Genomic DNA, 14,961 nt, shown 5'->3' with positions numbered 1-14,961 from the left:
TGCTGACATTTTTAAGGAAGAAGAGGAGGCGTTGATGGTCAAGGTATTCTTGATTTGATGACTGAGAAAAATTATATGCCCTTTTACTTACTACAAGATGTTGGCAGTAGCTATTCAACATGCAGAATTTAATGACTGTTGTATATATATGATATAACTACTTTCTGTGGTCTGGCAAAGTTTAAATTTTTATGCAGAAAATAGTGTATGCAGATTGCATCTCAGTGAAAATTGAAATAAATTATTTGATTTCAGTAATACTGAAGAGGAAGTTCATGTAATGCTCTGTACCCAAAAAGCAAAAACACTTGTGGGAGGTTTAATTATTTTTATCGAGCACGCACTAGTTTGTAGCTTTAGTATCAAAGAGAGAAAAGTCAACAAAGATGTCTTGCTATAGCTTTATTTAAAAGTTTTTGAGATTATTTTACAGTAGCAGATAATTTTTCCTGTGTTGGACACAACTTTATCCAATTGTACCAAGTCAGAGATGTTATTACCACATGCCTTGTTGATTATCTTTGCACACAGAATGAAGTATATGTGAAGTGAGAAGACACACTCTGTGTAGTTTTATTTTCTACTAAATTAGTTGGTTCTTTTTTTAGGTTGATACTTTGTGTATAAATGATTAATTTCTGTTGATATTAATGTTTATTACAGCGTAAATTTCAGTATCTGCAAAAATCAGTAAGTCACATGCCTTTAATTTCAGCTGGTATCTGTCACTACTTCTCTGCTGAGCCTTCCAAATGCAATTGTGATCTAAATCTGTTGAGGGAATGAATGCTTCCCCATAGAGGAGTGCTACTAACTGAGTATTTAATTTAACAGGATAACTCAGTAATTTCCAATTGCAACCTGTATAAGCTCTGCTACAAACCTTTTGTGTTTTCTATTCCTATCCTCCTAGAAAGAAATTGATCTGTATTTGTGGTATCTCCCACTCCCCTTCCCTAGTTACTCTAGGACTTTGAGAATTATCGCCAGTGTAATAGCAATTTTCAGCCTGGTTGGAGAGCTGGTAATGCACATGTGCTGGTTGAATGTGGAAAAAGCAGTGTCCTTGTCTGGCATTTTAAGCAACTAATTAAAATACTTTGCAGAGTTTAGAATTAATACATGCTGAATACAGCTCTGTGAACTTTCTTGACTTCGGTATATGAGTAAATTCTCATTGCTACAAATGAGATTATGTTTAACACTTGATTTTATTAAAACTTTGTGAGAAAGTTTTCTGTGATTGTATGGAAAAACAGATTCTTGAACAGAGGGTAAACTAACCTGTTTAACATTTGAATCTTCCTTTTCTTATTGGAACAGTATTGCTGACATCATTGAGCACTATAGAAAAGAACAGATTGTTGAAGGATATTACCTTAAAGATCCTGTTCCAATGCAGGTAAGATTTCCTCTCTGAGCTTTTGTTGTTGAACACACAGACCTAATCATCATCAAACCAATTTATGAACTGAACTGCAGCAGAGATACCAATGGTAGTTAAACAGCATCATCTCCAATTTTATTGCTTTCAACTTGCGTGTTTCTTTTGTTTTATCCTCAGCAGAGAGTATGGTAAGCACTGTCTGTCCTCTGAGGTGTTTATCCTCTGCTGTGTGCCCCTAGCTCAGGTTCATGACTTAATTATGCTGTGCCTCAGTTCCATGTTAGGGAGAAGGGGTTTAAGGGGAAAAAAGAAAATTCACACCTCGGTCTGCGTTCGGGAAACTGAAACAAACTTTTAATAAACAATAAAACCACACAACTATACACTATTACATATATGTACAAACTGAGAAAGGAAAAAAACCCTAAGAGGAGAGGACTTAGATAACCAGAGTTCTGTAACAGTCTTGTCCAAGGTCAGTGCTCTGGGCAGGCATCCAGCGGCAAGGGGGCAGTGAAGACTCTGCAGCTGCTGCTTCGGGCAGAGAAAGTAGAATTCTTCTCGCGGCAAGATAGGGTGGGGGTAGCGAGCTCTCGCGTAGCGAGAGAAATTGCCCGCAAACTCCCTGTATGGAACAGCCGGGAGTCCGGATATCTCACCCGACTCCAGACGAGACTCACGACAGGAATGGTTCACAGTCTGTGATCCTCAGGTCCCCTGGGGGTGTAGGCCCAGTCGTTCGCCGGGTCGGGCCTAGCGGGGCCTGGTCGGGCCAGCAGAGCCGCAGGAGGGCTCCCTCCGTGCCGCTGTCCAGAGCCCGAGAGAAAGACACTCCCCCGAGCTGCTGCTTTTAAAGGCTCCCAACATAACGTTACGTTCACCTGACTCTTAACCAATTAAATGTGGAATTATCGTACTGCATGGAATAATTCTATTTGTCCATTTCCCTAAACAAGGAAGCTTCAGCTCAAACCAGGACACTCACTAAGCTAAGCATACCAAAAATGGCCCTGTCCCTTTATAATGTTCTTGTAGTTGCCCTGGTGCCACCTGTTCTGTTGCGAGCTCACCTTTCTTGAATGTAGTGGACCAGAGCAGTTTAAGGTACCATGTCATGGCTAATTCCCTTTCTTCTGGAAAAGAAACAAACAGAAATATCCTAGAATAGATGTTGTTTTCTGTGATGGGTTGACAATGGCAAGAAGCTAAAGACCCACACCTTTGTTTGCTCACTCTTCTCTCCTGTGGGATGGGGGGAAAAGCAAAAAAAAAAAAAAAAAAAAAAAAAAAAAAAAAAAAAAAAAAAAAAAAAAAAAAAATCCTGAGTTGAGATAAATACAGTTTAATAAGCACAGAAAGGGGTGGGGGACTGGTGCAAATGCAGATGCTAAACCTGCTGCAAACAAAGCAGTCTTTGAGTAGTGATCACCCAGAAAGAGACACACACCCCCACCCCCAGAGTTTTATTGCTGATCATGATGTTATATGGAAGGTAATATCCCTTTGACTTAACATCAGCTGTCCTGGCCTGGTGCTCTCCCAGCATCTTGCCCACCCCAGCCACATTGCTGAGGAGAGAGCTGAGTGGGGAAATGGAGAAGCTCTTGAGGCTGTGCAAGCACTGATCAGCAAAGGCCAAAACAATGCTGTTTTACCAACACAAAACCAAAACACAGTACCATGGGGGCTGCTGTGACGAGAGTTAACTCCATCCCTGCCAGACCCAGTGTGTTGTCAAAGACACATTATATCATAGCTTAGTCCTGTGAATGACTCAGCTGTTCAAGTTTCTCATTTTCTGTATTCCAATGGTATCAAAGGTGTCACATTTGCGTTGTACTCATAGACTTAGACATTGTTATTCTGATCTTTACTATACTGCTAATTGTGTCATCAGAGCCTCCCAGTTGTTTGCTGCTCTTAACTCCTGCTCTGTAATGTGGTTGGGACAAAAAGGAAGTAGGAATCCTGCTCCCTGAAAGGCTTCACTAGTATCTTTCCTCATGCTCCATCATTCCTCTGGAATCGTGGCAGTAATTGTCGTCATTTTAGCTTTTTGCATATGCAATTACTGTTCCTGTATTAATAATATTCTCTGCATTGACCAGTTTTCAGATTCTTTTAAACTATTCAGATATATTTGTGACTTATTTGAAAATCTAGTGGTCAGTGGTACAATTTGTATTCAGCTTTGTGTTATCTCCCTCCAACATACTACCATGCTTTTTGAGGGGAACAAAAAATATTTCAAGTGTCTTGCGTACCTTTAGGGTGAGTCTGATTGTCTTCCTGTGTCTAATATGAAAATTACTTAAGTGTGCCACTAGATCTGTTCTGTGCACTGTTCCTTGCATAATTACATTATGGAGATTATCTTGAGCTCATGAACATCTGGATCTAGCTTCCATTGTAGGGCCTTTAATTCCTGGCAGTATTACCAAAATATTATTCATCTTGCTTTTGCCATGTTATTCAAAACCATAATTCTTGTAGATACGTGGGCAGGAAGAAAAGTAGAATATGTAGTAGAAATATAGTCTCCTTTCATCTCAGTGCTGCTCTTACTGCTGGAGAGTTTTGCTTTTTGTATTTTCTTACAGCTAAAGCACTTCTGCTGATCAGCTCACTTGGCTTGGCTTTTGGCCAGTCTCATTTTTACTTGCATTTCCAGATCCTACAGTTTTCTGTGTGAATTTATCTTTCTTCTGTTTCCTGTTTCTGCTTTATTCTCTTGAGTTCTACTCTGTTAGGACAAGTGGGGTGTAATGAGATTAATGAGGGACTGTGCAACTTTGAGTGAGTCGGTTTTAATTGTGATCTGCGCCATTCTTGTTGCTTCAGAGTTTGTCTATGACTATTCAGTCTCAAAAGCCTTGATGGAAGACAGAAGCTAGATAGATCTTTAAAGAGTTGCATAAATTTTACAAAAATCACAGTGAAGGATGCTGCTTTTTATTTAATATGAAAAAGACACACTGTTATTTTGTAGCAGTTGGTTTGTATTGAAAACTTCTATCATAATTCTAGAAATATGGAAATAGTTATATTACATTTCTAGCAAGTGTATTATATGAAATATTGTATTACTTTATTAAAATGCGTGAGAGAACAATAGGAGTGAGTTGGTAGCATTCTGTCGGATGATCCTGGTTGCAGCTTCAGAGCCTATAATTTTTTTAATGTTGATTTCTGAGATGGAAATACGGTTTTCTTACATGTTTACCAGCACCAGGAACAAGTGCTTAATGATGCAGTGGATGGAAAAGAAATCTACAACACAATTCGTCGGAAAACAAAGGATGCTTTTTACAAGAACATTGTCAAAAAAGGTTACCTGCTGAAAAAAAGTGAGTCATGTTTACTGTATGAATTTTTTTCTAAAATGATGCAGATACGGATCATAAGATCAGAGACTATCTCAAATTGGAAGAGACCCATAGGGATCACTGAGTCCAACTCCCTGCTCCTCGCAGGACTATCTAAAACTAAACCGTATGACTAAGAGCATTGTCCAGATGCTCCTTGAACTCTGACAGCTTGGTGCCGTGGTCAGTTTACTGGGGAGCCTGTTCCAGTGACCAGCCACCTTCCCAGTGAAGAACATTTTCCCAACATTCAGCGTGAACTTAATGCTGGTACAGCTTCATTCCATTTCCTGTAGCTAAAAGGGATAATGATATATTGTACAGGTGCAAAGAGGAGTGTTGAATAGGTGTAGAGACAATACGTGGCTGATTATGGAACAAATTCAATAAAATCACTCTTCCATTTAGCAGACAGTGGGGGGATGTTAGATTTGTCTTTTCAAAACAGTGCTAGTACTCTAAATTTATTGAGGCCCACAGTGGCTTTATGTTCGAAGTACAAAATTAAGGATATGAGATTTTTCTAAATGGTATTATGATTTATGCATTAATTAGTTGCAGAAAGTTCCTAATCCATTGTATTTCAGAGAACTTTTCCTCTGAAACAAGTGGAATCAGCCAAATTTGCAGATATGGTTGTGTTTGGGGCATGGTTTTGATATAAGTTTGTGTATAATGTATTCTCATTTCTATTCTTCAGCCATACTGTTTTAGGTTACTGTAACGTAATCCGTTAAACATCGGTCAAAGTTCAGGAGGAACTTTCTCATTTCAAGAGTCTGTTTCTTAGGTAAAATTGTAATAAATGGAATCAACAACATCATTATTTGCAGACTGCGAAGATACAGTCTTAAAACTGACAGAAACTTATGGTCCAGGCAGCTCATACACATTGCTTAATCCTGCTGGAATTAGTGAAAAAGTTGACAGAACCTTTTGCAACTCTACCTGCATCTGCGAAGAGGGTCTGGTTTTAGCCACATGTTGCACAAAATTGAGCGTGTATGCTGATGACATAACTTGTGGTGACCTGTGCATATTTCTTCTGTTTGCAATTTGACAAAAACTTCACTGCGCTCTTATGTTTCCTTCATTTACAAAATTTACATTCTCTTTTAAACAGTGTTGTAACTTTCAGCTTCACTCTTCTACAGGTAAAGGAAAGAGATGGAAAAACTTATACTTTATATTAGAGGGAAACGATGCCCAGCTTATTTATTTTGAAAGCGAAAAACGAGCCACAAAACCCAAAGGACTAATAGACCTTAGCGTGTGTTCTGTCTATGGAGTACATGACAGTTTGTTTGGCAGGTAGGACACTGCTTTTAATTCTTGCATGCACAGCAGAAGAGTGGGCTGCTGGCTCCAGGCACGTACAGGACACAGGCAGTATGTTGCTGATGAACATGTAGCCCTGGCTTCCCTGGCAGCTCCTGGTTCACACCCAGGGTCTGTACTTGGTGTAGATTGTGAGGGTGTGCATAGACAGATGTAGCTGATGAATAATAACTTGTTTAGCCATGGCAGCTTGATTGCTAGCTACATAACACTAGTTAGAAATTTTAGAATTTAGTAGTAAAGTTTTATTGTGAAATCAGATGTGATGGTGATTAGAGCTTTTTTGCATTGTCATTGTTGAATGTTGAGTGCATTAATTGTTCCATGTTTGATTTTACAGATATCAGAGAATATGAGCTGAGGATTTTAATCCTTTTGAATCTGGAATTGACAAGATAAAAAATGCTGTCAGTTCCAAAAGATGTATGGGTTTTTTTGATAGGTATTTGAAAGCAAACTGGGTTAGACAGAATCTGTTAAGTGCTTTTCTATTTAAGAACAGATACCTTTGTTAGTATTTTTGTTAGACCAACTTAGTACTAAACTAATTCGTGTAAGTCTGCATGCTCAGAAATTGGTTTTGCACAGTTACTATACTGAGACAATTTTCACACCAAAACCCATTTCCTGTAATACTTGTATATTCAGCATATGCCAACTGCAGGGGATGTGATTGTCAGTGAAGAAGCTGAGAATCAGTAGTCTTTCAGATATCACTGGTAATTAACAAGAAAGAGTTTACATATTTGTTCCATCCACCTCCACTATCCTCTATTTTAGTGTAATGTAAAAGAAATAAGTACACTTACTCCTACCAGTGTTAGATAGAAATTCTGGTTATCCCATGGATCTTAATATTTATAAAAAAATGATACGTAGTCAAATTCTAGTTATTTTTGTGAAAAAATTTAAAATTAGTGGCATTTCCTAAGCTGTGAAGACTGGTACTTTTGCTTGAACTCTGTGTGGGTTTTTTTAAATCTTAATTTTGTAAAAAAATCCATTAAACTAATTGAAATGAAGAGCATAGATATAAAGAGTACCAGAACAATATCTTAATTTTGTAAAAAAATCCATTAAACTAATTGAAATGAAGAGCATAGATATAAAGAGTACCAGAACAATTAAAAAAAAAAAAAAAACAAACAAACAAAAAAACAAAACCTGAAATGTTCCTTATGTATGCCGGCAATTATGCAGGAAGCTTTTGTGTATATTGTAAACAAGGAACATCTTGGTTTACAATGACTGTCTCTTGAACAGCTTTTACAGAAACTCTCTGCTGAAGGTTAAAGTGTAGTTGGGCAGTAAATGGTGCTAAGTGTGGGTAGGAGGAGATGCCTGGCTGCATTAGCTGAGGAAGCTGTTAGTGAAGACAGAGGTCCTCCTGCATTTTGAGTAGCTGGTGAAAACTGCCTCTGCCCTTTTCTCAGAAATATACTGAGGTCTCTAGCTTTGCATGGTTCTCTGGTGGCAATGATTTAATTAGCCCCAGACCCTGCTCCCTCCTGCTCTCTGCCCCCCTTCTGTGGCATGGCCACAGGGTGCCGTGTCAGCATTTCTTGGAGAGGGAACTGAAGACTGAAACTCCTTTGCAAATGAAGGAGGAGTCTTCATTTAACGCTGGTTTTGGGAGAGCTAAATTTCCTTGAGCGCAGTGTGGAAGCTCATGAGTGAAGTGTGCACTTTCTTTTTAACAAAACAAAATATTTTTAATTGAATTTTTTGGAAAATGAGTGAAGGTACTCAAAATGGCAAGGGTGCTATTACTGCATTTAAGGTTTTAAAGGTTATGCCATGTACATTCAGTGATTTGTATGTGATTTTATTGGTCATGATAGCCATGGGACACATTGAAATAGAGGTTTCCTTGCGTTAACACTGTTTCCTGAACTCCTGAAAGAACAAATCCTTAATGTATGATTAAATGTTTGGAAACTAATGCTGAACCTCTGCTGTGTTTAAAGCCCATAGGTATAGTCCCCATTGACAAGACTTTCCCATTACCAGATGGGTATTTTTATCCTCTAGAGTAAGTCAGCATAAATGCCTGCTCAGTACAGACCATTCTAAAAGTTTCTCAATATCCTGAAACAAAGAAGCTGTACTGAAGTGTGCTTTTCTTAAAATGACGTAATACATTCAAGCCAAAATGCGGTTTTGAAGGACCTGAGATATTTTCTAGTTGGAGTTCTCTGTGCATAGTGATGCTACATGTTTATAAACAAAAATTGATGCAATGTTGAATGCTCCTCACAGACCAACAGCAGAAATGTATTAGTTCACTGTAAATTTTGTTTTGGCACAGATCAACAAGTGAAGGTGTCCATTAATACTACGAGATTAATACAATTTACGTTTTTTTGTTTTGTTTATTTTTAAGGCCAAACTGTTTTCAGATAGTAGTTCAGCACTTTAGTGAAGAGCATTACATCTTTTACTTTGCAGGCGAAACTCCGGAACAAGCACAGGTGAGAGCTTTTGTTGATAAATATGATTTTGTAAGTCATGTTTTGTCTTGCAGTGTTGCTTTTCTGAAAGAGGAAGAAAGAGTATCACAAATAGTGGCTACATCTATATTAGCAGGTGTTACAGTGGAGTAGTAGCATATCTGCAGGGGGAATGTTTCGTAATGAGAATCCAGCTCCTACGCTACCTGCACTTGGGGATTTACTTTTGACAAGTTCCACTCGGGTCCCATGGACTGAACTTCCATTATTTTCCTCTGTGAATACATTTCTGGAGAGTTTTGGTTTTGTTTTACAAAATTCAATTCAGAATAATCATTTATTCTCCAGGACTCTACCAGAGCATGGAAGGTGGGATTTCTCTTTCAGAGGCATATTTTGGATATGACCTACAGTGCTAATGCACGTGTGTATGTATGTGTGCCCAGTGACCAAAGTGTATTGAAGAACTGCTTTTTGCAGCATTTGTCCTGTACATAAATTGGTAGTTGTTTGTAGCCTTGGGCGCTGATCTGAGCAAGAAAAGTAAGTTTTTCTTGTTCTAGTTGGTATTCTGTAGTTATTAGCAATTATGATTGCTGATTAAGAATTGTAGGATAGGAGCTTAATTCTCTGAAATTTACTCACCAGCAGGAGAGTATATTAAGTTGAGGCAATGACCTTGTTTATTACTAAGTTTAGTGCTCTGAAAGTCCTCGGCTCTAAAACCTGTTGCATCAGAAGTTAAGCTCTGCATTTGATTTTACTTGAATGGAATTAAAGCTGATTGGAGTACTCACAATACACTGCACTTCACCAAATCATGAAGCCTGTATAAATTTAGTGTTCTTCTTGGGCTGTATATGCTGGAAAGCACAAATTTCCCCGTTCAGTGAATATGAATTTGTGAAAGTTGCTGAGATGACATCAGAATGATGTCTTAAGGTACTGTCTTTGAGAAGCAGCACGCTATATAATAATTTAGAATATATACATTAATTTCCACACTCATTACTGTACATTCATTTTTGTCTTATCTGCAATGTCGTTTGTGTTTGAGAAGTTAAAAGACTTTAGAGTATGTAGAAGACAGAACAACCTGTCTTGTACACTGAACACTTGGTATAATCTGCTTTTGGTTTTGATCTGCTTAACAAGCTGTTCACTGCATTTATATGGAATACAGGGTTTGCTTGGTTTGGTTTTTTTTTTTTTTAATAATATGTTTTTGGCCAGGAAAGTTTAAAGATATTTCTCTTTTTCAAAAGATCAGCTTTGTAACACTTCAGGGAAGAATAGTTTTATTTGTATATTAAGGCGCTCTTAAAACGTGGTAAATAAATACCAAAGCAGTGTCATCCTATGGACTGCATGTGGTCTTTATGGTGTGTACAAAACAAAAGTGAATGTAAAATGTAGACTTAGATGCTGGTGTCACTGTGCTTACTGTGGCACTCAGTTCATTCTCACTGCTCTAAGCTTTGGCATTTAAGGGGAAAGCTTTTCCTGCTGTGGAATAGCCTGTACTGTAGCCTGTACTACACATTCAGAAAATATTTCTGTTAGAGTATTTAGTAGGCATTTTTTTCTTCAATTACTACTCCTTCTGAGAAAAGGAAACAAGCTACTGAAACGTCATGCTGCACAGCTGAAAGCTTTTCCTTCTGTGGAAGGTTTTGAAAGCTGAAACCTGACTTGCAGAGGAGTCTAGCTGAGAGCAGCTGCAGTACATGTTCCTGTATTTTTAAAATGTCACAATGACATTGTGAAGGGTAAGATTTGAAATGGAGTTGTGGGGTTTTTAATGACATTTTAGAATTTTGGGAGTGCAGGTCTGTATCTCAAAGATCTGCCATAAGAGGCTATTGGTCAAAACCTTGATTTTTGTGCTTTTTGAGAGCTATACAAATTTCCGTGGTTGGAGGACAAAAACTAGAGAACTAGGCGATAACATGTCTTCCATCTTCCAAAGGTCCCTTGCAAAGCTCCTCTGTGAGCAGCTTTCTCATGCTGCAGTGACTATTTCAGAGGTAGCTTGGTGAGTTGGCAGTGCCTTTCAGCAGCTTATTTGTGTTAAGGGTCGAGGGACTGAGGTAACAACTCCTCGAATTCCTTAATGATCCCCTTTGTCTCGCTAGAGACAGAAGGGGTTTAAGGGGGAAAAAAGAAAATTCACACCTTGGTCTGCGTTCGGGAAACTGAAACAAACTTTTAATAAACAATAAAACCACACAACTATACATTATTTTACATATGCACAAACTGAGAAAGGGAAAAAACGAAGAAGAGAGGATTCAGATAACCGAAGTTCTGTAACAGTCTTGTCCAAGGTCGGTGCTCTTGGCAGGCATCCAGCGGCAAGGGGGCAGTGAAGACTCTGCAGCTGCTTCTGGCAGGGAGCAGAATTCTTCTCGTTGCGAAGGGTGGGGGGAGAAACCCCACATGGCAAGGGAAAAAAAACTGCAGGGAAAAAAACCTCCCTGTACGGAACAGCCGGGAGTCCGAATATCTCACCCGATTCCAGACAAGACTCACGGCAGTAATAGTTCACAGTCTGTGATCCTCGGCGATCCAGGGGTGCAGGCCCTCAGCTCTCGGGCTGGTCGTTCGCCAGGTCGGCCCCAGCCGGGCCTAGTCAGGCCTGGCCGTCTGCCAGCAGAGTATCAGGAGCTCTCCCTCCGCAACGCTGCCCGGAAGCCAAGAGAGAGATCCGCCCCCGAGCTGCTGCGTTTGAAGGCTCCCGACGTAACATTACGTTCACCTGACTCTCTTCACCAATTAAATGCGGAATTATCATACTGCATGGAATAATTCTATCTGTCCATTTCCCAAAACAAGGAAGTTTTAGCTGAAACCAGGACAATTTGTTTAAAAAAAAAAATCAGAAGTCCTACACTCAGTGTGGTTGTTGTTAGACAACATGTTTATTTCCTTGATAAAAACAGAATCCATCCATCCACTCTGCTGTATGCATCTGTGAGCAGAGAAAGTGGGGGATGCTGGGTATGTGCTCTGTGTTCCTCTGCTAATATTGTTTCAGTTTTTGTTTGAAATATGTGCAGTATTATGACTGCCATACAGAAGTGCTGGAAAGCATAGTCAGAACAGTTTTGCTTGTTAATGGTAAATTTCTCAGAAGGAAGCTAGTTTTGCTTCTTTTTATATGCTATTTGTAATTTCATGTAATATTACTAGACTGGAAAATTGGTAAAGGTTACACGGTATATCCATTAGTAATGCTTGATATTTCTAAAAGAGAAAATAGTTCATATTTGCAAATCCTTTATTAAGTTTTTCTCAGTGAAGATAAGAATTTTGCTTTAACATTCACACTTGCATACTCTGAAATTACAGAAAACTTAGGCTTTGCCAAGCTAAAGGGAAAACTTCATATGCTCTTTTTATCTATGTCTGTTCCACTGCAAGAAGCTGTGTCTGATTTTGTTTCATTACACTATTCTGCATCCTTCTCTCTTAGGACTGGATGAAAGCTCTGCAGATGTTTTGCAGTTTAAGAAAAACCAGTCCGGGAACATCAAATAAACGTCTACGTCAGGTGAACCTGATGCTACGGGGTTGATGGTGCATGTGAAGAGTGTTCTGTCTCCTCACTGCAAAATGATACAAATCTCAGAATTTTCCTTTTCAAGAGTAGTAAATTCTGCACGTACTAACTTTCCTTTTTGGAGTTATGCAGTACCCTTGTAAAAACCAACCAGAATGACTTACACTTTGTTATAAAACCTCCATACATAAACTCCAGTGGCCTTAGTCAATCTGCACGTGCTTTGCTAGGTATTATTTTCTACTACATTTGAGTAAACGTGTAAAGAAGTCAGCATCTGTATCATCTTAGCTTTCAAAATTTAGTTGAAAAAAATTGACAGGCTTGTGTGACGTGTAAACAAAATACTCATTTAACTAATATTATTTGTTTTCAGTAACAGAATAGCATGCTGAACCATGCTTGTGGCGTAATTTCTCTTGGCCTCTTGAAAGTTTGTCCAAATTTCCTCAGAAGTAGAGGACAGATAGCTGTAAATGGCAAATGATTGCAGAATAACAGGAAAACATTTCAAGAATCACTGATATTTTTCAATGTTAGGAGCATTAAACGTAGTTGTTTTAACAGAGAGTGGAGAACTGAATAAAATAGGATGTTTTTCAGGACACACAAGTGTTCTGTATTTAACATTAAAGATGTTTGGATACTTCCGAATAAATTAACTAAATCAGATGAATTCACAGATGAAGCGGCAGGTGAAATTGGGAGCTTCAGGCTGCAAAAGCAAAGCAAAAAGAGTGACAATCTGAAATAATTCCTTACATCAAAAAGAGAAGAAAATGCTAATCTACATAAAGCAATAGAAAGTGATATGTTGCACAAGAAAATTTTATGTAATTTGTTAGGAAAGCAGCAAATAAATCATTATCTTTATAATCATTCATGTCTCTTATTCCAGATGCAAGTCTTTGATTTCAATAAAATTTTCTGTGCATTGAAAAGTTAGTATTTGCAACTCCTAATGCCTCAAAGATAATTTTAAGGAAACAAGATGCCTTGAAAACATGGGGCAGGGATTTGTTTTCAGTAGTTATTTGTGTTAGTCATATTTTGTCACCAGTGCCTCTTAAAATGTTGTTCCATCGCTTCTCTTTGTTCTTATTAGATAATTTTAGTTTATACTCAGTATTCATATATTAACACTAAGCCTCCACACAGAGCACAAAAAATTAATTCATTCATGTGTTTTATATTCCTATTTTAGCAATAAAAAGTAAATTTTGTGGGATTTTTTTTAGGTCAGCAGCCTTATTCTGCATGTGGAAGAAGCTCATACACTGCCAGTAAAGCATTTTACTAATCCATATTGTAATATCTACCTGAACAGTGTCCAGGTAGCAAAAACTCACATCAGGGAAGGACAGAACCCTGTGTGGTCAGAAGAATTTGTCTTTGAGTAAGTCTGAATCTTCTTGAATTACTGAGTTTCACTTGTAAGGTGCATTGCATTTGAAGTTTTTAATACTGTGTGCTGTTTTGCTTCTGCTTTTTAAAAATACTTATGGGTATTTATATAGCAGCCAGATTCTGCATGGGCTGAATTTTATGTAGGCACCTAAATATCTCTATTCATGTGTCTTTGGGTGATAATGAGAACTCAGAATCGAAATGAGTTTAGAATAAGCTTAAATGCCACCCAAGTACAGTGTTAATTGAAGTTTTCTGTCTTTTCTCCTAGTGATCTTTCATCTGATATTAATAGATTTGAGATAACTCTTAGTAACAAAACAAAGAAAAGTAAAGATCCAGATATATGTAAGTATTTTTCTGTAAAAGATGCATATATATTGCAACAATGTGGTTTTCATGACTCGTCAAACATTGTCACAAAAGAATTAAGTGTGTTTTTATGCTCACCACACTGCTGCATTTGTATGTTTTGTATGTCTGGTTCTGGCTTTCCATTAATATTTTTACAATGAGAACCTGAATGTTTTTTAGTCACAAAACACATAGCAGTCCAGTCCTGTGTATCTGATGGCTTTTCTAGCTCTGCCCTAGAGCAGCCATTCTGTTACACAATGGCTCTTAAACAAAAAGCAAGAGGAAAGACCAGCTGTCAGTATTAGTCTGCTCCATAAAATGATGAGTTCCACAGGGTTCGAAGTCTAATTGCATGGAATTCCTTTTCAGGTTTTTTCCTTGTTTCCAGTGAGAATGAGGAAGGGAGGAAAAGTGTAGTACCTTCATCATTTAAAAAAAAAAAAGAAAAAAAAAGTGATGGTGGTCTCTGAACAAAATTGGTCTTGTTTTCTTTTCATTTTACCTCATCTGTCTACTTTCCATGTACCACTCTTGGGCTTAAACCTGAAGTTACCTCAGAATCTCTTTGAATGGGAAAGGATCAGTATTTTCTTTTGCCTTTTATAGAAGTTTCCAAGAATTTATTTTCCACGTTACCCAGACAGCTGTTTCTTCAACTGTGGTTTTGTTTCCATTCCAGCAAATCGACAGCAGGCTGGTAAGATACATCAGGTTTCTGGAAAAGACGGTGTTTGACAAACATGGATTCTGAGATCTTAGAAAAAATTTTCACTTTTTTTATATTTTTTAATTTTTTACTTCTCTTCCCATGCAATGTATTTTTAGGGTTTTCTTTCTCTTGTCCAAGGCATCTTATTTCCCACTACTTGTTTGGGAGCAACTGCAGCCACCTGCTCCTCTGTACTGCCTGCAGGGCAGGACACCCTCCCTGCCCCCTTCAAATTTGTTCCAAGATCTTTTCTTTTTCATTGTGCTCAGACCTGTCTGTTTCAAAGCCTGTCAGAGTATTTTTTGATTTGCAGATGTTGTGTTACTGACCTGCTCCATAGGCCTCAGTCCTAATTTCTTGATTTTCTCTTTATTTTTTGGAGATTT

The 14,961-nt window shown here is 38.1% G+C and overlaps 1 protein-coding gene across 1 annotated transcript in view; it reads left to right on the top strand.

Moving 5' to 3' along the window:
- Positions 1-14,961, top strand: part of RASA1 (RAS p21 protein activator (GTPase activating protein) 1) — a gene marked incomplete at its 5' end in the record, with an annotated part of 47,360 nt that overhangs the window by 16,127 nt on the left and 16,272 nt on the right. Inside the window, 7 exons of the mRNA XM_010132845.1 lie at positions 1,324-1,402; positions 4,614-4,734; positions 5,907-6,063; positions 8,474-8,561; positions 12,016-12,093; positions 13,341-13,498; positions 13,781-13,857. Of these exons, the coding sequence (XP_010131147.1) occupies positions 1,324-1,402; positions 4,614-4,734; positions 5,907-6,063; positions 8,474-8,561; positions 12,016-12,093; positions 13,341-13,498; positions 13,781-13,857 (758 nt within the window). The remainder of the gene's footprint in view (positions 1-1,323; positions 1,403-4,613; positions 4,735-5,906; positions 6,064-8,473; positions 8,562-12,015; positions 12,094-13,340; positions 13,499-13,780; positions 13,858-14,961) is intronic.

This window comes from Buceros rhinoceros, unplaced genomic scaffold (assembly GCF_000710305.1).
Source record: "Buceros rhinoceros silvestris isolate BGI_N320 unplaced genomic scaffold, ASM71030v1 scaffold9923, whole genome shotgun sequence".
NCBI lineage: Eukaryota > Metazoa > Chordata > Aves > Bucerotiformes > Bucerotidae > Buceros > Buceros rhinoceros.
This window is presented reverse-complemented; position numbering and strand designations above follow the sequence as displayed.